This window comes from Strongylocentrotus purpuratus, unplaced genomic scaffold (genome assembly GCF_000002235.5).
Source record: "Strongylocentrotus purpuratus isolate Spur 01 unplaced genomic scaffold, Spur_5.0 spur5_scaffold_2, whole genome shotgun sequence".
NCBI lineage: Eukaryota > Metazoa > Echinodermata > Echinoidea > Camarodonta > Strongylocentrotidae > Strongylocentrotus > Strongylocentrotus purpuratus.
The window spans coordinates 13,778,675-13,805,913 of NW_022145605.1; the positions used below are offsets into that span (position 1 = coordinate 13,778,675).

At 37.9% G+C, this 27,239-nt stretch overlaps 1 protein-coding gene across 1 annotated transcript; it reads right to left on the bottom strand.

Moving 5' to 3' along the window:
• On the bottom strand, positions 1-27,142 carry LOC100889020. Its single transcript, XM_003726450.3, has 2 exons — positions 26,254-27,142; positions 1-843 (listed from the first exon to the last, which is right to left on the bottom strand). The coding sequence occupies exons 1-2, from the start codon at positions 27,028-27,030 to the stop codon at positions 307-309; spliced, it is 1,314 nt and encodes a 437-aa protein (XP_003726498.1). The 5' UTR covers positions 27,031-27,142; the 3' UTR covers positions 1-306.
• Positions 27,143-27,239: the final 97 nt, after the last annotated feature.

Here is a 27,239-nt window from a genome sequence, read left to right on the forward strand (position 1 = left end):
TTTTACCAATGCATCGGATGTTTCATCTATCCTTTAGCATGTTTAGTTTAATAAAAACAGTATCTTTTCATGATTAGTTCAAATCGGTTAAACCCAGATGTTGGTTGGATACACGATGAGTTATAGAATACGAATGGATGTGGCTCGGTCAAGTCTCCGTCGGTCCACACAGCCAACGTTCGAGCAAGCGATGGTGCATAATTTCACTCCATAAAAGAAAAGACCTTATACATTATTATTCATAATGTCTACCATGATAATATGGAAATGTTTCATTACCATGGCAACACACATATTCGCCTGGAATCAATTCACTTGCATGAATTTGACCGACACATAGTCCCTGGCCTCCATTTTGACGCCCACCTTGTACCATTTTATCGTCTCCTCGTCATGGTGATCGACCTCGCTGACGAATGTCTCCCTCACCGACTGGGGGAAGACGAAGACCTTGGTGGAGTACTGCTTTGGGTTCGGTGCGTTGAGTCGGATGTACACGGTCTCCCTGTACCGGCGGCGGCGGTACGAGCTGTTGATGTAGCACTGCGTGAAAGTGCTGTAGTACCGACCGGGGTTGGTCTGACCGGGTACGAGTTGCACTGCGTCGCGGTAACGTCGGGGGTTCTCGATGTCGCACCGCATGCCGTAGCGGTATTCCTGATGCGCGGGGATACGCGATACGGTGACGGACTCGGAGTACTCGGGGTTCTTGGGTTGGCGATGTAAGGACTGGATGTCATCGGAAAGTTGTTCGGTGTCGTCGTCGTGGTGGTGAAGGTGGCCGTTACCGTTTCGGGACCCCGAGTGGAGCCGACTGGCAGGCACCTCTGTCTCTGTAACCTCCTGCATGATTATGGAGAACAAAATGTGGAAGATTGAATTTAATAACAACATCATTAAGATGTGAATCGTGAAACCATACAAGATAGAAAATAAAAGACCCGAGGCTTTTAAACAAGGGCTTCCCTGTTATGTCATTATTTTGTGCCATGGAAATATGGCTAATATATCTTATCCTTTTTTTTATTCTTTAAAATACACAAACAACTTACAGATATGCTCATATTCATGAACGTAATACTTTATTATTTTGTCAGTATCCTCGTCATACGGACCAAATTAGTGCGGAATTGTGGTGTTTTTGTAGAAACATGGAGGAGGAAAACAATGAAGCATATTTATTTTTGTAAGAGGAATAATTTGACGATGGATGTGGACAGTCTAACAGTCTCTATATAGTCCAATGTTATACAGTGACAATGAAGCTGGTTGTTTGCACACAGTGAGTTCGATAAAGCAATGAGAATGAGAGGATAACCCCGGTAATGTTCTTCAAAGATAATATCAAATAGAAGTTCAATAAAACTCGATATTGAAAATGTAATTCCTTTGAACATAACTTCATTATGATCATACTAACAAAATTAATGTCCTTTGAAAATATACTATGCTCATGATGACGGGGAAGTCATGTAGCCTACTACTCTCTCTCTCTCTCTCTCTCTTTCTTTCACTCTCTCTCTCTCTTTCTCTCTCTTTCTCTCTCTTTCTTTCACTCTCTCTCTCTCTTCCTCTCTCTTTCTCTCTCTGTCTTTCACTCTTTCTCTCTCTCCGTATTTCTCTCTCTTTTCTTCTACTTCTCACGCAAAGGATGGTTATACCAAAATGATTCTCTTTATGTGGCATACTATGACATGGTTAAAGTCAATTACAACATAGGCTAATCCAATTATCGGCATTATAGATTTCTATACACAGCTCAATATAATTCAGAGAAACATAACCCGACATTCAACCTTGGATGCATTTTCATGTAATTACAATGTAAATGCATCAACCAATTTGAAGAAAACAATTAACAGACAAAGGATATAGTTGGCAAGCACTCAAAGAAACATAACTGTACATATAAGCAGAAAAAAGGCCCTTGTTTTCACGGTATACAAGATGATGTTTGGTAAAATAATTTGTAGTAGTTGTTGTTGTAAAGTGGTGCTGGTACTGGGGGTATAGGGGGTACTCAAACATATGGCAGATGGTTCGGTGGTGTGTATGTGGGGGGGGGGGGGTGAAGCGAGGAGGCGCCCCTGTTTTCCACGGATCTGCAACCTTAATTATTTGTTATTACACGCATTACCTCAACGAAACTGGAACAATAACAGCATTAAGACTTCATTCTCTCGCAGACGACATGAACGCATTCTCAAAATAAAATGATAATCAAAACCATGTTTGTCTACCTATGAATCAGAAGGCATTCTTTTAAAACCAAAAATCGATCACGAAACCCATTTGGCACCCGAGTGGGAAAAGAAAACTACGCCAAGGATAAGTCAATAGACACTCCATAGAGAATAATAGAATAGAGATAATTATGTGGGTGTGTGTTTGTATTGTATTTTCTTTCAGTCAAACATAGAGACATCGAGACCTTTCACCGAATATAGACATCTTTCTGATTCGTCACCGTTATGAAAGTAAGATAGTGTCGGGAAATATTTCCCGAGAGCTATTATCATTGTTAAGAAAACATAATCATTTTGGTTATTAAGCAATTTCTGTTCAACATCGAAATCTCGCAAATTTGGTACTTTCATTAAAGTTTGGAACATTTAAAAACGGAATTATCAACGTGTATTCTGAGAATGATCTCAAAACCATCTGATAAATCACCAGTAATTAATGAGTAAAGAATAGTTAAATCATACATTTCTTTAAATACTACATTGACAACATAGTGACGAAAGAACATCGTATAATTATGTTCATCATTAGTAAGCTCGTTCGCATAAAAGATGCAGCTGCTATATATCAACGGAGTGGATGCATTTTTATTTTTCTCGCAGGATTATCTTTTAGTTGTCGCTGTTTTAATCTAATCTCACTCACTCTGCTCTCAACTTAAATATCTTTTTATTTTTTTGTAAAAGAATGGTCAAAGTAAGTATCTCCGCCGCTACAGGAGGTCACTAAAATAAACCAAAATGTAATAAACCAAAATGATAGATTTTGAGATGTGTGTTAAACTTATGCCGACCCCGGGGATGTTTCGACTTTCGATTACGCCAGACAGACAGATCTGAGCGGAGGAGGTGAATTTCATTTCCTGATTGGCGTTGAAGAATTAAAGACGGTGCTCCTTCTAACAGGGATCGTATACGTCACAATAAGAGAACAAAGGAGGATGAAACAAGCAAGATGACGACATGAGAAAGGAATCCTAGCTATGTGTGAAGTGAAATCTATCTCCGTTGTGTAAATAGTGTACTTTGCCTATCTATTTTAAGAGGAGAGACCGATAGGACACGTACTCAAACAGAGTCTTAACGGAGGGGTGTAGCTGGAGCTAATTTGAATTGAGGGGGAAAGGGGATGGGGGAGGGAAAGAGGGGGGGGGGGGGGGTGTCGGACTTAATTTACCGAAAACTATTTTTACACAGGCAAATGCAAAAAATAAAAACCAAGTAAAAAGAAATTAAAGAAGTAAGACATCAACAACTTTGGGGATTTTGACAAGAAGACTCTTAAAAATTCAAATTTTTCATGTAGAAAATTATGAAGCGTTACCATAGTGACCCAAATGGAGCTGAGGGGTCATGAAGGAGTTTCCTTTTTGAAGGATGATTGAAAAGGGATTGTTTCCTGTATTTCCTGACTGGTTTCAGAATGTGTTTTAAATGGATTTGGAGTGGAAAGTGACATTTTGAGATAATACGGATTTTTTTTTTTTAGAAACATGCCGCATGAAAGACTGTAGACTTGAAACTCAAAGTGGGAATTTGGGATTCATTTCGGCAAATGCCTCCAGTAAATGCCATAATTATTAATAAGGAAACAGCATTTTGAAATTGTGATATCTTTATTTTACATCTATACTATACCCAATCCATATTAGGGTCTACGCCTCTCTTCTCTCTTTTCTATCTCTTTCTCTCTCTCTCTCTCTCTCTCTCTCTCTCTCTCTCTCTCCTTCTTCTTCCCTTTTTCCATCTGCCCCATTTTTTTGAGCATCATTGCTATGTTCCACCATGATAGTCACCCGTCTCTGAACTCTTTAGAGGAACCACAGAGGAAACGCCCTCCACCGTCAAAGAAACATTACTCCATTCGTGCTCGGTTACTACATTCGTATACATTTTAAAGGGGGAGTTCCCCCTCGGGCTGGCATCAAACTCATAAGAGGGGGGGGGGGGGGGGGGGGGGGGGGGTGAAATCAAATCATTTTTTTTTTTTTGGATTTTGATGACGTACTCTATATAATGGAGGGCCTATATCTTGTATACGAACATGTCTCAAACATATCGCACAGGTTCGAGAAAACAATTAGTCTAAGAAAGGAATGTATAAAAAAAAAAAGCGTTCTCAACTATTTTCAAAAATGAAACTCGAGGGGCACTTTCAATACCCTATTGTATGTCCCATAGAAATCATGTTCTGATTACGTACATTTTCGTGTTTGCACATTCAATATGACTGTGACGCACATTGCTCCTAAAATTGCCTTCGGTCGATTTTTCGAAAGTAGTTGCGATCGGGTTAAGCGCGCTTGATAAACGAAAATTATTGTCGGATATTATTATGTGGGCTATAGACACTGATAGAAGACTTCTTCAGCGGCTACTATGATAATGGGAGCACGGAGTCTGTTGTATATTAATTTTATCTGGCATGCCATCGATCAACGTTCATTAACTTTACATTCCGTTTACTGTAGTGCCGACATAACATATACAAGACACGACAGCATAGCTTTTACAAGGAGCTCGTACATCATTGCACAGGGTGGGGCATAAAAACAATACAAAGGCGCCACGACAGCTTACATCGAACAGAGTGATGTACGGTGCAGTTATATACAAAAAGCACTTTGCGAATATACTCCTGAATGCTAATTATGCAAATGAAATTCATGCACCGCCGTCTTTATGAAGACAAGGTATATGTGTGAAGAAACTGCTCTTTAACATAATTATTGTCGATCCTAAAACAAACGATAAAAAGCAAACCTCCTCTTACAAACAGGCCTACCCACACAAGTCGTGTTGAATAAAACCTGTCGTTATTCTTAGACCTTTCAACTTTCACTAACCACTTTCCAAAGTTACGGTTTATGTCCCTGATTTATTTGGTTTATATCTTCATTTTTTCTTCTCACTTTTCTCATCACAACGAGTCGCACAAGGAGATGCCACATGGAGAGGCACTGACGATCCGCATTGTTCTTTTGATGCACTGTGTACAAAGGAATGCATTAACGTGTTATTTTAATGAGATAATGATGTGTCCCGTCGCATCCTGGTTGTGTATAGCTTACAAGATGGCAACCGCTAGGTGACAGACATGATAAGTGAACAGGGTCAACGTGTATACCAGTCTTACCAGTGATGGTGATTTAAAATATATTGTACAACAGTACTGTATTGAAACAAAAATGGATACTGATTTAAAGAAGTGCATGGGCTTAGCATCACACTTTATAAGTGATTAATGTTTCAGGAATCCGAGGTGAATGTCAAATGTATTGAATTTTGAGTGATCGCGCATTATTAACTGGTTTATTTTCCTTCGAATGCTACTTAACTATTGAAAATTGAAATTCGGGGATAGGATGAAGAGGGGGTCTCGAGTTTACGTTTTATCAGCATAGTAGGAAAAAGGGGGTTGCCGTCTCTCTTTTTATTCACTGTCAATCCCGAAACCGCCATTCCACTGTCCAGCACCACCAAATTGCCTTTTTGTTCAGAAACCATTGTTAGGGAACATTATTAGGGAACATGACATTTGCGGGTACGAGCACTATACAATTATTTTACTTTGTACAATGTGTAAGCCCGTGAGCCCCTTCCCAACCAATTTTGTGGAGCAAAAGAGTTGTATACGACGGTGGCACTTGGGAGATGTAAGTTGGCCTAGCGGAAAGTCCGTGGTAGGATCATCTCTCTGTCTTCGCCTACAAACTGACTCAGAGGACCCCGATGCGAGACTCTTTCGGTAAGTGGCGATAAAGGTTGGTCCCCAGACGTAAATAATCATATCTAAAAGATACACGTATGTATACCCATAGACGTATTACGTCTATGGTATACCCCCCTTTTTCGTGGGGGGGGGGGGAGGGTTACACACCCACACAGACAACACACACACACACACACACACAATAAATTCATGGCAAGCACCCCTCCCCCGCCCTCTCACATATCCTCTTCTTTCACCGTCATCGGGCAAGCCCCTGTGGCTGGTCCTTTGGGTGCATTTACAAGGAAGTAGCCGGTGTTTCTTACGGGGATTCAAGCATGATTCAAGTGAGACGTGACTCCCAGACGATGTTGCCGATGTTTTATTTGCTTGTGTTCTAGCGCGAAAATGAAGGTACAACATTCCTGCATGTATCACGAAATCTCTCTGAAAGAGGCCGTATCTCAAAACAACAACAAGGCCATCTTTTACCCTTCTTACAGTGACTGTGCTACTTTTACAAGTCTAAAGGTAAAGTTTGACGATAAGATAAAGTAAACAGGCTTGTCTTCCGAATTACTCATAAAAAGTATACGGTAACGTAAATGCATATTACTCAGCAATCGTGGCCCTTTTTATTACAAACAATAATACGTGTTAAATATTTCAGATTGTAGTTCATCATTCGGGCTGCTGTAAACATAATGACGAGTCTTTTATTGTACACGTTAGTGGACAAAAGCTTGCCCACAAAATTTAGGGTTGGTAGAAGCTTTAAAAACTACAAAGTCTATTATTGTCTTTCGCTATTCACCATGAAATTTATTTACACCAATACCAACAGTGTAGACTGCGTCTTTCATCAATAAATACCATATTTTTTCTCCGATAAAAGATTCCAAATCACGGAATCCACAATTTTGTGACTTGAGTCTGAATAGATTTTGTTTTTGGCAACATACATCGTTTACAATTTACATTTTTAATACTATATAGTGCCCTCTCTTGTTCAACCACTAATGATGATAGTAATGGTTGGAAAGCTAGAAACTATTATTAGTGTACTATTGTGAAATAGTCATGTTCATCATTCACATAATCTTGTTTTGATTTTTGAAAAGTATGACACATTACACCGGGCATTATAATCGAATAAGAGAAAAATGTTCATAATTATGGGCGGTGACTCTCTAATTTCGTTTCCCTTTTCATCAATCAAAGCTAACAGCATCAACTGCAGAGTTCGCTGACCTCGGTCACAGTATAACACGAACTGGGGCTTGACCGTTATACTACGACACAAACATGACGGATCTAATAATGTTATTATCTCCAACACATGACATAATGAAACTGATATTGAAGGCAATAACCGGTCATAACCCATGCATCTCAGCGCCATACCGGGTCTCATGTGAGTGGACTGAAGTGATAAGCATTCACTAACACCTTCAAGAAAAACAAGGCAATACCTTTACATGCGAGACGGAAAAAAAAAACAGGTTTGATTTAGCCTGGAATAGGCCTCTATTTTATAGGAGAGCAGGAGATAGAGCCCAATGCTTGAATAACATGATCGCCAATGTGACAGAAATAAAAGAGGAAAGGACGATTAGTATAAGAAAAACGAAGAAGCTTTTCGTCTTTCGGTGAATGACACTAAGCTTATAAGTTATATTTTCAACGAACTCAACCGGCTCTGAGCTAGGCATCTTTTATACTTTATACATGCAGTAGGTAATTTACAGCATATGAAATAAAGTTAATTCACTTTGTATACCTTATCCATGAAAATAGTCACTATAAAAGAAGTCTGACGAAAGAAAAGGTGTACGTGAAAACAGCTTCGAGTTATTACCAATCAGTGAACAATTTGTTTTCAAAGAGTTACGTAAGTTGAATGTATCAAAAAGTACTGGGTTAGACTTGATTCCAGCTAAATTTCTAAAAGATGGTGCGAAGGTTTTATTTAAGCCTCTAAGTTACTTAATGAACCTATCTATCTTGACGAGTACTTTTCCAGAAGATATGAAAATAGCAAAAGTGACTCCACTTTATAAAAAGAAAGATAAAACTGATGTTAGCAACTATAGACCTATTAGTGTTTTAAGCGTAGCATCAAAGATTCTAGAAAAATCGGTCTGTGTTCAAATTGAAAGATACTTCAAAGAAAATGATATAATTTATGAATTTCAATCTGGTTTTCGACATGATTATTCGACTGAAACATGTCTAATTCATTTGACTGATTATTTGAGGAGAGAAACTTCCCAAGGACGCTTTGTTGGTATGGTGCTCCTTGATCTGCAAAAAGCTTTTGATACAGTTAATCATTGCGTCTTATTGAAGAAGTTACAACTAATGGGTTTTGATAAGGCAAGTTTAGATTGGTTCAGATCCTACTTATCTAATCGGCACCAAGTAGTGGCCATTCATGATATTCGTTCCAAACTAATGCCTATAACATGCGGTGTTCCTCAGGGAAGTATTTTAGGCCCAATTCTATTTTCAAGTTATATAAATGATATGTGTATTTGTATAAAAGACTTCAAACTATTATTGTACGCAGATGACAGCGTACTACTCTATTCAAAAATTTCAAATCCTGATCCTAAATATATTGAGGAAAAGCTCAGTGAACAGCTGTCTACGTGTGTCGATTGGATGACTGATAATAAGCTTTCTTTACACTTGGGAAAAACAGAAAGCATTTTATTTTGTTCTAAAAGTAGTTCTAAAAAGTCATTTGAATTCAAAGTGACACACAATAATCAAGCAATCAAGAGAAAAGAGTCTGTGAAGTATTTAGGCATTGAGTTGGCTAGCGCAATTTCATTTTCATCTTTAGTAGAATCAGTTGTAAAAAAAGCAAATTCTCGTCTGAAATTTTTGTACAGATATCAAAGTTGTATGGATTTAAAAGCAAGACGTACACTCTGTTTTGCTCTTATTCAATGTTTATTTGACTATGCTAACCCTGCATGGTACAGTAACATAAACAAGTCAGATCAAAAGAAGTTGAAGATTATACAGAACAAAATGGTGAGATTTATCAACTGTTCTGGTCCAAGAACTCATGTTGGCTATAGCGAACTTTCTAAAGCTGGTTTTCTTGAAGTCGACCAAAGATCAAAACAACTCGCATTGCATCACGTGCATAAAATATATCATACTAGGGCGAATCATTATATTCGATCCAACTTCGATCTTGTTACTGACGTACATGATTATAATACAAGAAATAGACGATTCAACTTTAACTTACCAGAAAGAGTAGGTAGTATTGGAAATTCGTTTTATTACAATGCCATAAAACATTGGAATTCCCTTCCCAATGGTGTAAAAGAAATAGGAAACTATGATCATTTTAAGAGGAAATTAAAGGAATACCTAATACTTGACAGTCAGAGAAGAGAAGTGAATGACATGTTATATGATTGAAATTGTTATTCTTCTGTCGGTTCATACTTTTTCATGTTGTATATACTTATGTTTTCGTACGTTATAGAAATTCTACAAATTCATCATTATTTTCCTCTTCTTCCTTCTCCTCTTTTTCTTCTTCTCCTTCTTCTTTTTCTTCTTGTACTTAATATCATTTCTATCATCAGTTTAATGTTGTTATTATTATCTTTAATAAGTAGTTCTTTTAATTTTCTTATCTGTCTGTAAATATTACTATTTTAATTTATTAATTGTATACATGTCTGTAAGGGACCCCACTGGAAATAAGCTCTCGAGCTTTCGTGGGTTATCCTGTTCAAGCTGACTTATTTTTGATCTGTTATTATTGTATATTGTTGTATATTGGAAGCTTGTCGAATAAAAATCAATCAATGCATGATGTTTAGTGTGCTTGTATGGCGTTCATTTTGTGTGGCTCATAAAGGAAACAAAGATTACACGCTCTCCCCCTTTAAAGTGCAGCAAGGGTCCGCGAGTTTCTTGAAGTCACAAGCAGTGGGCAGTGCACGTGATTTTGTTCGATCCCTTTACCTATAGGGAGAAGATTTTTAATAACCAACCCTTCGTTTACACCGCACAGGATACCCAATTTAACAGCCCACTCGTAAAATGGGAGACCGAAGATAAAGATAGCATGAATTATAGAGAATGTTGAATTCTGGGATAGGAGAGAAACAAATATGAGCTCTCTCATTCTCGCGACGTTAGTGTGGAAGGTTATTAAAAAGTATCCCTGTGTAGAAAATGCCGGCTCTTCAAATACCCTCATAATTCAAAAATATGACAAGAAATATTTGGACCAAACGTTCACGCCACATGCTTGTGAAGTCCCATATAATATACACACGTGTGTGTACAACGCATAGTATTTCAGCAATACAAGGTCAATTTATTATCATTTTGATGATTCTAAAACCTCACAATATACACCAATTCTTGTGTAGGCCTACTACATAATGGCTTCCACACAGTACTGTTTCCGTCATGCACCATGCAAGCGCATGACCCAAACTAAATTATTGCCTTTAAAGACGTGTCCACATACACCCCCTCCCCCGCCGCCCTTCTTACCCACTTTACTCCGCTATGTTCCACTTTGGATATCCTTATGAACTGATTTTTATAAATAACTCGGATCCTAATTTCATCCTCCGCAATTTTATCCCCCAATTAACATCGCTACTGGAACCGCTTCTAGGGCAGGAGTCATCAATTACCGACCGGTTTCCGAGTACTTTCGGAAGAATTTTAAAGATCCTAAATCTCTGCTCAATAGGCTGTAATGATTTTAGAGTAGATTTGGCTTCGCCTGTGTTCCCTATTTTACCGACAAGGATTTATAACTTATTGGTTATGAATATCTGATTTCATGAAGGAAATACACGTCACGGCAGTGGTAAAGCATACTTTCCGAAAGGAATTTGAGAAGGAATGTTTGGGATGATTTTCTTTCCGAGCTACTTAAAATCTAAACCCTAGATCTATTTAAACCATGTGTTGTAAATGAAATGACTCCACACATCCAGTGTATATAAAATATCATAATTGTTTCGACTATTCCTGAAATTACATTATTATGTATTTGCATCTAGTTTTGGAAATAAAACGAAAATCTGTCTTTAAACTTAATGGGCAATCCAACCCTTGTAATAAGTTTATTTAAATGAAAGCAGAAATATCCAACACCATGGCCAAAGTTAGAAGGGAATCGGAATAATAATAACTAATAAGAAAGGTATGCATGTCATAAATATGAGATCAAGTTGGCCGCTACTACATTACCGATCAGCAAATTTGAAGACCACATACCTACAGCGATTGCAACTTTAAGATTTCATAACTTTCAAATATTGTGTACGATTTTATTCAAAATTTCAGCAGTATGCTTCTCTGATTTTTCTGCTTTCTTCAAGAGCAACTTGCTACATGCATGAAGGTAGGATTTCCCTTTAAAGCTATCTTCGGTCAACGGACCAAGCACCTTCAGAAGGAAGGTGGAAATCAAATTAGTGGAAATTACGATCAAGGGCGAATCACAGTCGATTGTCTTCAATAGACATCGCACTGTCAATACGATTAGATTTTATTCATGTGTGCTATATGCATGAGGATATCCCATCAATCGACAACCAATAGACTCAACTGGGGGCTACGGATTGAAAAATTTAAGAACTATTTTTTGTTTTCATTTTTAGAAGTAATGATGAATGCATCCGTAGCGTTTGAGGCTATCAAGACAACCATATCTTCATGCGCCAAACAAGAAAATGAAACATAAAAAAAACTTTAATTCATTTAATAATAATAATATAAACGGTGCTTATGAAGCGCTTATCACCAGTCAGAGCCAATCTTTTGTTTCAATTTTTGTCTCCTTTTTTCTCAAGTTCATTCTGGCTTTAATACTATTCAAACCCTCAACTTTTACCTGATATCTTAGTTTATTACCTTCGTGACAGACACAATGACAAATTTATAAATGGGAATAAAGACTATATAAGTGGATAGAGATGCATTTAATGTTTAGTACCTTAAAAATATGATGTGGTATAGAATAATGATAGCAACGTGTTCTGGTTGAAGGTTTTGTTGTTTTTGCTGTTAGTAGATTTAACCAATTAAAAATGATAGAGTATAAATCTAGCACATTTTAATACACCATCCGAATCACCTAAAAACATAATCGGAAACAATACATTTTTACGTCACATCCGCAAGGCAAGGTACAACACAATAAGATTAGATCTAAAATGAGTTTTAACCGCTTCCATTTTCTCATAAGGTTCGGATGCTGTCTGAATGTAATGAATGGGAGGAAATGGGTGATTTCAGTCAATTTTGACGAAAAATCAGGACATCGTCCTCACGATACTGGTCTAGACTCCCAACGCTTGGAGCTAGGTTAGCCTTTAACCACTTGTAATTATTGAAGAGGACCGAAAAACAAAATTAAAAATTTGATCTAAAAGTGCATGACTCGGTGTGTTTGTTTAATTTGGGGAATTCTTCTTTTTTTCCTTGGACTCATCATGCTCATGGGAATTTCTTTGGGGATGATGACTTGTGTTATGAATGGAAACGATGAGGTTCAAATGGCTGTCTGAATGACATCAATGAAAACAAAACACGATTGACACATACCGAACAGTTGATTTTAAATGTGACTGAAATAGAAATAAGACGAGAAATAACATCATAATCATTTATTGTTGTAATAATAAGTAGGTTGGTCTATGTATGCAAGCGTTGGATTTCAAAGCACCTTCTTCACACATCACTATGCCCCCCCCCCCACACACACACACATACAACACCAGCAACGACAACAACAACAGAGAAAGCCGAAGGTCATTCATGAATGAAAAATCTGATACACTTCCTGAAGTGCCATGAATGATATTTTATATTATTAATTTCAGTCACACAGACGTGACAGATAAGACAGATAGGAAGGAATGTTCCCCAACCGGGCAATACCATAGTTTGGGGGTCAGGGGTTAGCGGCGTTAACGCCCAGGCAGCGGGGCGCACTAGGCTCAACCCAAAATAGAAAAATTACAATTTTGTTTTCATTTATTATGAACCCCACAATAATTCTTGACCCAAACGTCAACTTGCTCAGGTCCGGCCATGCAGTCACAACAAGTTCACGGTCATAAATTAAATTGTCGTTTGGTGACCTCTAGAAAGATAACGGTGTATTAGATGTGACAGGACGGCACTCGGGCGTAAGGCAGCGAGGAAAATTAAAATACCAATGAGATTGAGAGCATCTCCAGTCTCCACTAGACATTTTTGCAAGAATTGAATTTGAAGCTTGATGGTCTGAACAATATTGAAAAAATGTATTAAAAAAAAATATCGAAATTATTCCTTACAATGTTAATTCCTGTGTAAATTTATCAAGATGTTCTTCTTTCGCAGATACGGGTCAAGCGAATGTTGTTCTTGCGAAGAGCTTCATTCACAGATATGGATAAACTTCTAAGGATCACAGCCGCTTAGAAATACTGATATAAAAGAAAGCGAATGTCTACATAGTACATGTAGTTGAACCATGTAGTAGGTCCATGTTTAAATACATCATAATTATACACGATTCAATTTGCATGTTTTTGTAGGATCACAAATTGTTTGAATCCTCTAAATTTCAGGAGTATTTCATACCAATATACTTTGATATTCAACTACACTTCATTCATATCGACTAATTCCGATTTCCGAGAAGAAAAGAAATGTGCTTATCAGCCCTTATCGTTTTTCTTTTCCTTTTCTTTATTAGATTAGCGCAGAGAGAGAATGAATTGAATGTATCAAATGAAATGCATTGTATATGCTTTTGCAGAAGCAAAGTCACACACACACGCGCTCAAATGTTCATTGATATTTGATATTCGATATTTAATATGTGTTGCATGATTAATTTTGGTAGGGATGTTATTTGGATCTGCAAAGACCGAATTAATAACCGAATCCTAATTGTTTTTATTCAAACATCACACAAGCAACTTTGGCGCAAATTGTTTTTTGCACTCTCGCAAACAATGCCTCCTGTTCATTCAAGCGTGAACACATACCACACAAAAAAGATACCAAATGATTTGGGATAAAACACTCTTTCATAAGATGTATAATTATTTACTGTCCATAGATGATTTTTAAAATAATAGGCAATTTTCTAGGTGTAAACTTTTTTTTGGACTCACTCTGTATGTAATGAGTTTGATAAAAACCAGAGACCCTGAAACACCTATGCAGTCAGATTTCTGCCTAGACCTTCCCCCTTGTAAATGTAAAACTTGTATATACACATTCACGGGTGAACGTGCAACATGTCACGTAATTTCGGGCCTAAGTGAAACAAATTTGACGACCGAAATTGAGCTGCGATTTTCATAACAAATCGCCATGGTTACCCAATTATACTGCTTTAAAAGATGGATTGTTTAGTAGATGGATATAGTACTCCTATGTGCACATAAAATAAGCACACTTCTGACAGAGGCACTGAGTTACGTAGTAGAGAGCCTGGGTATATCAGACAGATGGCAAATGTTAGCGGGTTAAAATCAAGTTGAGTCCCTTTACTTTGGTTTTAAAATGGCATCATAAATCAGATTTGAAGTAGAACGACCAAAGTCCGTTTACTAACAATACAGGGTATTGATTATCTTTTAAACATTCCAGAACGACAATTCAAAATGATTGCAAGCGATAATGTGATATCAGTAAATCAAACATTATGCGAATACTAGTGCCCCCCCCCCCCACAAAAAAGGAGCAACCAGAAAACATGAGCTGTATTTCATTTCATGTCATTATGTTTTTTATTCACTGTAAATAGCACGTAGGCCTACACAAATACCAAGATATATCAATTTGACACGGATGTAGTTCTTTTTTAAAAATGAAGCTTCAGCATACTATTGCGAAGAGGAAATGCAGGGACAAAAATCTCAGGACTATTTTCATTCGTTTTGGAGATGAAAGGGTAAGCAAATACGGAATGACAATAGTCGATGAAATGTCAACATTAATAGGGGAGGAATAACCGGAGTTCTTCCTCTTATACACTGCCTTTCTCTATATTTAAAGATTATCTCATGAGGCTTTTAAACATTGCTTTTCATCAAATTCGAACCTTTAAAACATACAATAAGACCTCAGTCACACCTTAACACCGACGGCACACCGATTTCGAACCGACCGATTGTTGGCTATTTGATTTGTGTACGGCCCGATCAGTTGGCGCTCTGGGTTATGTAACACCAGAGCCATCTATACACAGAGTTTGGCCAACCCGGTTCGAGTTGGACACAATATGGCGGCTACTGCTTTGTTGGGCAAGCAAAAACAAAAGAATATACGCCATGTTGCATTTTGTGACCCAGTGAAACCAAGTTGGCCAAACTCTGTGTATAGATGTATAAATGGCTCTGAAGATTTTAAAAAAATAAAATCAACTGTACATTATGAATCAACCAGTCTGATTGGTTCAGGGTCAATCTAACAATGTTCTTGATTGGCCATTGCAATTTTGCGATTGACTGCATATTTCTATATAGTAATTATACAGCCCCAGTTCTGTTCTCGGTCTTGTTGGTGTAACTGGGGGAACAATTCATAACCATTCCAGATGAGCAGGTTGAATTTCCGTTTTGTGAACAAGGGCTTGCATTGGTATAAAGCAAGAACAGGTGCATTCTATACAGCATCAAAAAAGAGGCCATTGTTGCCCGTCTTGTATATAATTGACACTCCTTTCGCATACCTCTTTCGACTTTTCGCACGCCATTTTCTAAAGATGTCAATTTAAAGCACAAAAGACGAGAAATAAAAATGCCACCCATCTAATTCCTCATAAAAATGGCCTTCTAGTAACTAAATGCTGTAAGGCTTGGTTGTTTTTTCTTCCTTTTCTTTTCAATAAGTATGACTCATTCTAAAAATGGATGTAGTTTTGGTAGCATGGGCTGATAACAGAGGCGCGGGATATTACTATTGTCAAAATACAGCACTCTTTGTGAGAAAATGTGATCGGTTAGACGTAGAAAGCATATTTACCGTCTGACATCATATTGACATAAAATAACCCGCAAAATTGGGAACAGAGGTGCATGAATAAACAGGAGAATGATTGCACTATGCGTTATTTGATCATGACGAGTTATTTGATCACGATGATGATGTATATGTGAGGCGTTACGTTTACTTGATACAGTCAATCAGGATATGCTTTCAAAGAGGAACAAGACTGCATGGGCGTGTCTAAAATATACAGTCTGTCTTTGAATAAGGCGGAATAATGATGGGGGCGGTGGCGAATCCAAAAAATGTAAAAATAATGGACTGAATTCCGTCCCTTCCCAGACATGGGGTGAAACGCATCTGGGTAGTCCCATCGGCAGTAGCCTAAATGCAAGTTGAATTGAACAGAGTAGGGGCGGAGCTACACTGGCTTCACCCTATTGTTGGATACGCCACTGGGAAGGAGGGGGAGGGGGAGATGGGAAGTATTTTTGTATTTTAGCCATATTTCCTGATAGAGAAGGGGCCATCTCAAGGAATAGATCAACAAATCGAACATGAATAATATGCCCATATTGTTACCAAAATATCTTGGGGAGGGGTGAGTTTGGAGAATTCTCTACGCAATAATTTCGTTCCTTCATGTTTGCTCATTCTCAATTCTCTACATTTTGAAGTGAAGTTACCAATCTCGTACACTTTACATTTTACAGACAACTGTTCATCGAAATCAATGTCTGGGAGTTATACTTAGCGAAATGTATTCGCAACAAAAGAAGTCACCGGTATTCCACATTCGCAACAACGTTGACGTCATTAGCAAACAAAATGCCAAAACGACTGCTATTAGCCTCATAACCGATTGTTGCTGCCCCAGATTGATAAAGCCAATACAATGTATGACATTCAATACCCTATGCCAGTTTATTATACTGGTAAAGGAAAAGGGATTGCATCAAAGAAAGCTAACGAGAGAAAGAGAGATTTCATAATGATTAAAACCAGTTTAGTGGAACGACTTTATAGGTACGCCGAGCTCATTAATCCATTATTCTCGAACTAAATTTAGCGATAATTGGGGGCAAAAGTTAGAAACACTGTTAATTTTTAAATGATCATGAGTATGGTGAATGAACATAACAAAAAGTGCACAGGCTTGGTAAGATCCCATTTTAGGGAAACAAGTACATTGCACGAAAAACTGGCTTCAAGAACTAGGCCTGTCATGGTGATTTCAGTCTGCACTTATTCATACCAAGACGTTATAAAAAAAGAAATCACGTTTGCAATAACTTACAATAAATATCAAATTTAATTCTACTCAAATTGATTTCATTCCAGTCCTTTCAAATAACTAAAATTAGATTGTGCACGAATGAACTAATCTGCATTCCGAATTCTTTGTGCGATCGCTTTGCTCTGAGGAATTTCAAAAGTGATATTTTCCTTCCGTCAGAAATTTCTCCAGAGTTTTGAAGAATTCGTGTAAAAAATGTGGTCATCTCCATAAAAACGGTGACACCGCTGGCAAACTTTTGCGACTCCAATTACAAGATCGTGTCATAAAAATACTTTACGAAGAAAAGGCTGGCGGTATTGTATGGGGGACGAGAGTCCAGGGAATTTCTCAAACTTTTTTTGTTGTTATTTTGAAGTGACTCGGGGAATTCTAATGTCTCTAGGCTCTCGAATCGGGTTTCAAAAACAGGTCGAAGAGAAAGAAAAATAATCTGACTGGACTTTTATAGGAGTCATGTTCATAAATTCACACACAAAGAGAGTCGGTAACATCGCTGTACGGACAGCCGGAAACAAATGGGTGTTTGTGTTGTCGAATCGATGAGAGATTTTTCAATCATATGAGATGATGTATTGTTTGTGACATGTGGACAAATTATGGAATTGAAGAAAGAAATGGATCGCCTTGAATGGGGAAACAAGTACCTTAGTCAGAGAACAAACAACACTATACACTCGACGATTACAAACATTATGCAACTTGTTACAACTAGTCATGCTAGTGACTCCTTTTATTAGGTGTTAGTAAACACCTGAACACATTTTAGGTGCTATACGTGAGAACTGCGTTAATACATCCTTACAAGCACCATAAACATTACAAAGGTGTCTCGTTATCAATCTAAATAAAGGATCCGCCCTTGTGTGACAATTTCTGGATTAAAAGGAAAAAAATCGAGATAGATCCAGAAAAAAATCAAAGCCGAGGCAAACAGCTGTACAGGCTAATGTCAACAGATGACTAACGATCTCATGTATTAGCATATCAAGGAGAATTAATTTAATGAAGGGGAAAATGCTATCGACAAAAAAAAATATTGGACAAAATACACCCCAATAATTTATCAATCTGTATTAGTGAACGATAGCTCAAATAAATTTGTCGACAGAAACCAATCATGGAAATGGCACATTTTCGAAAAAAGTAAAATGGCAGTGAATCGCTTAGAATTATTGTTTCATTTAGATGTATTCTGATATTAGTACATCGTTCTGAGGTCCCTGACAGTGAAATACTTATAGGGTCTATCATTGAAAATCCTTTTGCTCGAATAAACTTGTCAACATATTCCAATCATGTAATCATCTTCATCTCGTCTCTGTCTGTCATTGAACATGTCAATCGCTCTTCATCAATCACCATGACAACGTATACATACCAATCAACCTCCGGAAGGAAACAAGGAGCAAGCTACGGGGTCTGGTAATGTTCACCACCAGCTCCCAGAAGACATATCGACATGACTCGAGGAAATATTTATTGCTTTTACCTGTCTAGGAACTAAACGTCTGCCAAAAGCCATAAGGGCGTAATATACGCCCTTCTGGCTCCGACTTTCTGAGCAGAGATGTCAATCATCCAAATTTATTATACTGTTATAACTCTGGTTATCTGTTATGGAAAAAAAGGTTATGTGTAGTGATATCTTTTCTCGGGATTATTTTGCAGACGTGGATATATAGGCCTACATCGGGGTCACCCCTACTTCATGTTTATGGCAGAAGTGTTGACGATAAAATTGTGACAGTGGCTTTCTAAATGACCCAAAGGGTGTTGATGTTGATGGCATATTCTCAATACCACTAAATATAGATCTAGAGACTTGGAACACAATGATGGCAAGTGAATTGAAATGGAGTGACACCCCCCCCCCCCTCCCCCGAGGGAAAAAAAATGATAAAGCCTATTATGGAAACTTGGGTAACAATCAAATACCGTATTCCCACGATCCCCTTTAAAATAGTTGTTCATGCACATGACGTGCACTAACTATTATAATTTATCTTTTTCTACTAAATCAATGCCTTCTCATCCCAAAGACCCAAACACATGAATACACGCACGAATGACTTCCATAAATCCTGTTTGAAATTCGACAATAAAAAATGAACCTATTCACATGCAGAAAAAACAATCAATCAAAGGGGAGGCATTCTACTGTTATTTAAACTCCGAGAAATCTATAATGATAAAGCTTCAAGGTTCCTGAACTGATTCCGCAAATAATCTCCTTTTTATAGAATCAAGTTTGATGGGTTCCAAATAATGTAGCTATACAAATAGTGTAAACAACATAATTAGCACTCACAAGCTTTCTAACGTAAGCGTACAAAACTACATGACATATAAAAAACATATCGAAAATTTAAAAACCTTCAAATTTGTCAAAGCTGTGGTATACCACGGAGTTGGGGTTTGTCTCAGCTCATTTTGGAAGACCAATATTTAGTGTATTATGTTTGTTGGTTTGTTCGCTTTTCAGGGGCACTGTTTTTACGAGTCCTAATTTCAAAATTTGGAGCGTATTTTCCCGATGTAAAGACCCCCTCCTCGTTACCAGCTTCTTTTGACACAAACTGCCATTTTTTTTACGAATGCGACCTACTTCCGAAGTTGGGACGTCACAAATTTCAGATGTGAACGACCCCTCCTGAAAACAGACTTCCCTTTGATATTCACGTACAAGCTCAGCACCTGTTGTTGACTATCAATCGAGGATTTATTGAATACAATTTCCTCTTCTACTCCATGCACTTATTATTCAAAAACTCCCTCAAATCCTTGGCCTTTGATTTTTCCTTCTTTCTCTCCCATTTTTTATCAATAATTTGTATTTCGGGATTTTCCACTCCCCTTCCACCGTAATCGCGAAAATATTTTCCTTTTCAATTTTCGAGGATTTTGTCTTTGAGAGAAATGTCAGACTGCCATTATGAAATATTAAAGAATTCACAGGTCAGAGAGCAGAATTGTATTGTTAGTTGTCACGCAATGTTCCTATAAAAACTTCCTCCTTTTCGAATACAGACCTTCTTCAATTGCCTTCTTTTTTGCTTCCTCTCTAATAATAAATATTTATTGTTATTAAGTACTTGTTTATTTGCCTTTCTCGTATGTATCCCCTTCCACTTTCTTCTCCTTTTCTCTTCTCTTTTTTCTTCCAATTCTCCTCTCTACACCCCTTCTCCTTCTTACCGTTCTAATTTTTCTTCTTCTTCTTCTTCCTCCTCCTTTGTTTTAGTATGTCCTTTCATAATCTCTATTCTTTACACACCTTTCCTTTCAGTATCAAGTCATTGTGTATTCGTTTACAACATGGTCATGGTTTTACAAGCATGACAAGTCGAAATTTTAGTTTCAATTTTGAGTATGCCAAGATGAAGTTCTCACGTAGTCCCAATAATAAAACCAAATATACATTGTTACATTTATACATGCACATTTTGGGGGCATTTTTTTGTGTACAAAGCAGTGCAAATGAGGAAATAAAAATGATGAGAATTTAGTAGCCATATACTCCTCCTTTTTACGATGAACGCCTTTATTGGACAGGGTACAATATTTGATTTGAATATACTCACGCACCTACTCAAGCACAGTAGTTCTATTTACCTTCTGTATGCACGAATCTCTTTGTATTTACTCTGTAACTTTTGTGATTGCTCACACCCCCGCGTGTCATTACTGACGTGCTAAGATCCGTCTTTTGATATCAGGATTATTTTGTTGCGTATATACTGTTGACTATATACTGTTGACATACAATATATCACTGCCTGGTGTGACGTAGATTGCAGACCTGGACAACACAATAGGTGGATGAAATTCGAGGAACAATAATTGTGTGGAATGGTTTTTTTGTTCATCTTCTTTATTTTTCTCACTTTTATGATGCCCCTCTTCCTTTCCTTATGTCTCTTCTTTTTTGTTTAACCCGCCCGTTCTTCACCATTTAATTGGGTGGAATGTGCCCCCTTGCCCCCATAAACTACGCCAATGAAAGTATGGGTTTTTTCGTCTTCTTTTTGTCTCGCTTTTATGATGCCCCTTTTCATTATCTCTCTTTCTAACCCGTCCGTTCTCTACAATTTAATGTGGGGAATGTGCCCCCTTGCCCCCATAACAACGCCAATGAAAGTACGAACGTGACTCTAACGTCTGTCCGTGGTATAAGACCGGAGAAAACAAAAACAAACATCACACCTATTATACAAAAGAGAAAGGGCAAATTTATCGACTCGCTGCTCTCACTGAACCCTCTTTTGTATTACAAAAGAAGAAACAAAGCATCAAGGCCACGGTCAAGCACATCAAATCACCCTTGACAGAGATTATTTCATGCTCGAAGGATCGGGAATCATAATAACTTTATCAGACGCATTCACATGGTTTCCCAAGTTCAAGGGAGATGGAGTTCTATTCCAAAATAATGGAAGTCCGTGTACTCAGGGAGTTACTAGCCCATGGTGTACTCGAGTCATTACGGTTTTTGTTTTCAAATGTTTACGAAAACCCAATGTGACGGCCCAAATTTGTCTCATTTTTTAATACCAATGACGCACAGTAATGTGAGGAATTTTCACTCATTCCCAAACTACATTTGTACTAATTTTGTTTGTATACATGATGAATTCTCATGTCATGTATTCCATTATTTCCTCTCTCTTTTCCATTGTGACTCTGCTTCCCCTCACCCCCCCCCCCCCTCCGTCCATCCCTTTTTGTCTCACCTCCCTCACTTCCTCCCTCTCTTCCTCCCTCTCTGTACATCCCTCCTTTCCCTCTCTTTCCGACTATCACAACATGATTGCACCCTGAAAGAAAATCCCCCTTTTTAAATGGCCTTACATTATAATAGTTATAAATACCATTTGGAATAACATGCTTATCTTTATAATGTACACCAACGGAATACAAGAGCTTATTTAATTTGAAACACAATTCAATCATGACTTCGTGATAACCAAATTACAACGAGAAATTGTTCTTGACCTTTGAACACGGTTTAAATTATGTCTGTAATTAATTTTGTTTGTCTATTAAAACCAGTAAGGTTCAAATTACATCTTTCCGAAGGGCCATGGCTATTAGTCTAAGGCCATCACGAAAGGTATCAACAAGAAACGAGATTTTTCAATTATCATGATCACCTGGGCATGCTATATTATTCATCGCGTAATGAAATCATTAAGATATGAATAACAGAATTAATATAACTGATCTATTAAAATATCATACTCACTCTATTGAAAAACATTGGTTCACATCAGTTCAATACTAGAGTACAATGGTATAAGTCCATGCACCATACATGGTTCATGGTTTAATATGCCAAACTACTTTTCAAAAGTTCTTTTTGAAGTTCTTTTGGAATGCTCCTTTATTTATTCAACCACTGCTGAAGTGCTTTTACTTCAACATTCAGCAATGAAAATACAATGTATCTATAATACTAAAGACGAATGTGAACATAGCAACCACCATCATAACAACCAAACATGGCGTTACCAAGAGAAGAAGAAGGAAAAAGAGCTGTAAAATGTTATTCAAAATCTCATATTATCAAGGTTAGCCAGGAAAAGCCAATATTCACATAAGTTTGAGTATGTGATGACTGTATCGTCCAGGGGTGTTTGCTTTCCACTCCAAAACTGACATAAAATTATGAACAGAAGTAGTCCATCATCTTACTATGAAAAAAGGTAAATTTGGTGACTTTTGTGAAAGGCGGCTTAACAAAGATATTTCGTTACGAAATATTATTTATCATCAAATAGTCAAAATTTGAAATTCAACAGGAGCGGTTTCAAGTTTTCAACGAGCCGATCAAATCGATTCCAGGCACCCTGTAGAAACAAATTAGATTGTATTAATTTCAGCAGAAACGCATTTAGAAAATGGCAAAAGCCCATTTATTGATGTCAAACCAATGCGATGAAAAAAGACCACAACTGTACTATGACCTCCCACGTCGCCATTTCTTTAATAGGCCCCGCCCATCTTTAAGTACTTATAACGTATTCTATATACAGTGACTCAGTACAGCTGTCACAATACAAATCTCATAAAAATGTTGATAAGGGGATTACGGTCAAACAGAGCTTTATTCAACTAAAAACAAACTTCTCAATGGTCAATACATTATAAGATTGTATAATAAGCTGATAACGACTCAACGAGTATTTGACCAAGGTTGAGAGGGGTATCATGAAGTTCGGACTGTCTGTTCATTAGAAGCCCGGTCGGTCCCTAAACAAACACAGAAGCAGCTCTTGATAATATTATGTTTGTTCTGTAATCAAAAGGTATTGACCAGCACCAGCTGTAATTAAGTGCCAGCCGTATAATGGCATCAGCAGCATCGCAGTTTTATGACGAAGCACAACTTAAAAAAAATGTTTTGTTATTATTTTGTTCAACCATTCGTTACGCATCTTCCGTCTATGTATATATATACTTTGTGGTTAATGTGAAAATAGTAATCAGTCAAAGTAAATGAAACACGTTCCACATAACAGTTTTCATTCCATCCCAATGATCTATTTAATCAAACCCTTGAATTATTGGCGTAGCTTCATGGTACGGGGTACCCCCATCGAATGATACAGGGAGTGAGAGAGAGAGAGAGAGAGAGAGAGAGAGGGGGGGGCATAAATGAACCCACTTCCAAAGTCCAAACCCTACCTTCACCTTTCACTCGATGGAAATTTTCTCTCGCAATTCATACTGAAATAACAAGAACGATGCCCCCCCCCCCCATCCGATGGCTACTACATGTCTTAAATGTTAACTCTATAACATAGGACCTTGAGCCTTGAGGGTAAAGGTCTGCTTACTGTTAGTAATACCTAAATAACATCTTATTCCACAAACCTCAGACAAAATACATTAAAGCCACTAACAATGACATACTAGTAACCACCAAGCCACAACATTGCTGTCACGGTGAGCTGTTGTCTGTGGTCATAATCAAATGATGCTGCTATTCAATCGAGAAATGAAACCATATTTCCTCGATATCTCTATTTGCTATCATCAATGGTGTCATGTTAAATTGGCAACATTATTTGTCTGCTCGTGAACATGATAAGCTAGTATTGTTCTGCTCAAGAAGACTGGGTCTGACGATGACGACGACGACGACAATCACGATTTTGATGAACAGGCCACATATATTGATAATGATTGCATGTAGGATGAATCTAAACATACTATTAAATATCAACTATAATTATAAAAGTATGATTTATCAATTTTTCTTCGAAATTTCACATTAGACATTGCTAACATTTTGCTCATCAACAGTATAATTATTAATTCGACGCAATAAAACCATTACCATGATAACTAAATCCACTCTTGACATCACACAGAATGAAGGAAATTCATCAGGTTAATCACAATACCCCGTTAATCAGGAAAGGATAATCAAATTGTAGTGACACTGAAAACTTGATCTGTAACTATAGAGCGGTGATATTAAAAGGGGTGTCGATATGTCATTTCAAAATAACCTACATTTCTTTTGACAATTTGAGTCGTCAATTATTTTTGGAGAGATGTTGGTGTTATCAACTGCGCGAGGGGAGATTAATCCCAAAACACATTACTCATTGGCACCCATGCGCTGGCATCGAAGTCATCTTCCCTAATGTGACAACAAGAATTTGCCTCAAAGACTTTGACAGTATTGAGGAATTGTCATCGATACGTCATAAGTCATCCCAAACAAAGGACAGATGCCGAATCGTCTTCTTTTATTTTTAATTTGCAACGATGGTTGTGGATGCATGGTGTATGATGGTTATGATGAAGATTTTTATTATGGTTTCGATTGAGATTATGATGGTGGTGAAGTGATGCTCATGAAGATAAGTAGTGATGATGAAAGTTATGATGATTATGATGGGGATGATGGTGAATGGGATGGGTGGTAGTGGTGGTAGTTTTCTCCCCTTCCAGATGCAGCATTCTGCGAACTACACTTCTTATATAGTTAAAGCCTTGTTCAAGCCTCTTCACATTAAGGCACCAAAACTAGATGACTTGTAACGTTTCAATTCGAGAACAAGACACTCTCATATCCGAACTATCAACCATGACTATATGCTTCCAGCTTTTCTTTAGCAAGTACGAGGCGAACGACTGCATAGCCACTTAGTGTAGATATATGACTGAGAAATACCATCCTTTCATTTTTCCATTCAATAAATCTAATCAATATTCAACCTTTAGAGTTTAGACATGCCGATCGATTGCTACAGAATTTGAGTCAATAGAAAAATTCTGAGTCAATGGATATAATTAGATCCTAAGCAGTGTTAAACCATGGACCTTCTGGTTAAACACACATGATATGGATCATGGTTGCATTATCTATGCTTCTGTAGGTGTATGTACCGTCGGTCGGTCTAGGAGTTAGAGAGTCAATAAAACTCATCATCGCAATGATTTTATGCCAAGAACTGCTGTCTACACGAGACAGATATATATATAGTTTGTGGTATGAACAATTTTTATATCAGAGATATTATCAGCAGTCAACTTATCATCGACTCCCAGTGATACTAATAGACTATATGCCAAATATATACCACAACTTGAGATACATCAATTATTACTAGTAGTTATGATCAGTGACATACCATACTGAAATGATAAAGCAATTATACAAGTGATATATCGGCGGTGATATTTTAGCCATTATGACTGACATAATTTCACTGTTATCAGCAAGGGTGTCGATTTGTATCCGTGGTTGGGGGGATGATAGGTGCCAAAATATTTTCGGCAATGGATCAAAGCAACCAAGAGGTAGAAGATGGTTCCATATGAAGAACATTCAGTGACTGGCTTTCAGGAATTCGTGCACACCCCCTCCCCCTGACCTTGCATGCACCCCCTCCCCAAATCAATCATGGTATCGATTTCAAATAGAGGAGGACTTATTATTCAGTCTTATGAACATAACAATCAAATTATCCATCAAAAAACAGCTTTCCTACCTCGATGTTAAAATTATCATCTCGTCGTATTTCCTTTAGCTTTTTCAGCTTATCCGGCGTGGAAGAGATGTGGAGAGCAGGGACGTGATCAGTACTCCACGTCGAACGGAAACTCTCCGGGACAGGCATGGCGAAGAAGCTGGTGAAACGTCCGCTGAAGTAGCTGCAGTTACTGTTATCACAAGACTCGCTACTCCTGGAAATGCTACAGCTAAATTCCTGTGTTTTGATCACTGATGCTGCTGCTGATGAAGACAACTCTGTGCAGTTTGTAGCAAATATCCTGCTTTCGCCTTGGGGAGCGCACTTCAAATCGCGTCTGACTTGCTCAAAGGGGAAGTGAGCGACTGATATGAAAGAAATTTGATTCGAGTGACGAGTATCGCGATACCTATGACAAAGCTGTCGTCTGCTCAGTGCTTTCCCGTTGACGTTACACAGTTCCCTCTTCGTGTGAGTGAGCACAGACAATGCAGGACGGTAAAAATAGGGGACTCCCAGTAGCAGCTGCTCTACAGTGTTTATCCAACGGAGGCGAGACCCGCACAAACTGTACGTGGGGGACGTTGGAGAACGCACAGCGGCATTCAATAAAGGATGGTGTTGATGTTGAGGTTGAGCGTTGCAGGAGTCGTGACCGTCTCCCCTAGCGACCGACGAGGCTCGCACGCGCGGAAGCGACAATTCCGCATCATCCAATAATAAACAGGAATTCGATTCGCCAAGCACGTCTTCGCCATCTCCGCTACTCGTCTCATCATAATTATCATTCTCCATAATTACGTTGCGTTGTATTGTGGCGGCATGGCATTAAATCGCCATTCTAAACGTTTATGATCCCCTAATGATCCACCATACTTTCTCCTCCAGGCTAAAAACGCATGCCACCAGCCTAACGTGTTAACTCAATTGCACACCAAGGTAAAATGGACGAACCTTCACTTAAAACGCTGCTAGAACTGATACTAGAGCTAGCTGTCAACAAT

Bases quoted from the DNA above. Each gene is read 5' to 3' on its own strand.
- LOC100889020 (XM_003726450.3), bottom strand. From the start codon at position 27,030: ATGGAGAATGATAATTATGATGAGACGAGTAGCGGAGATGGCGAAGAC. The intron at 844-26,253 runs GTAGGAAAGCTG...ATAATCATGCAG, and splicing joins ATGATAATTTTAACATCGAG to GAGGTTACAGAGACAGAGGT.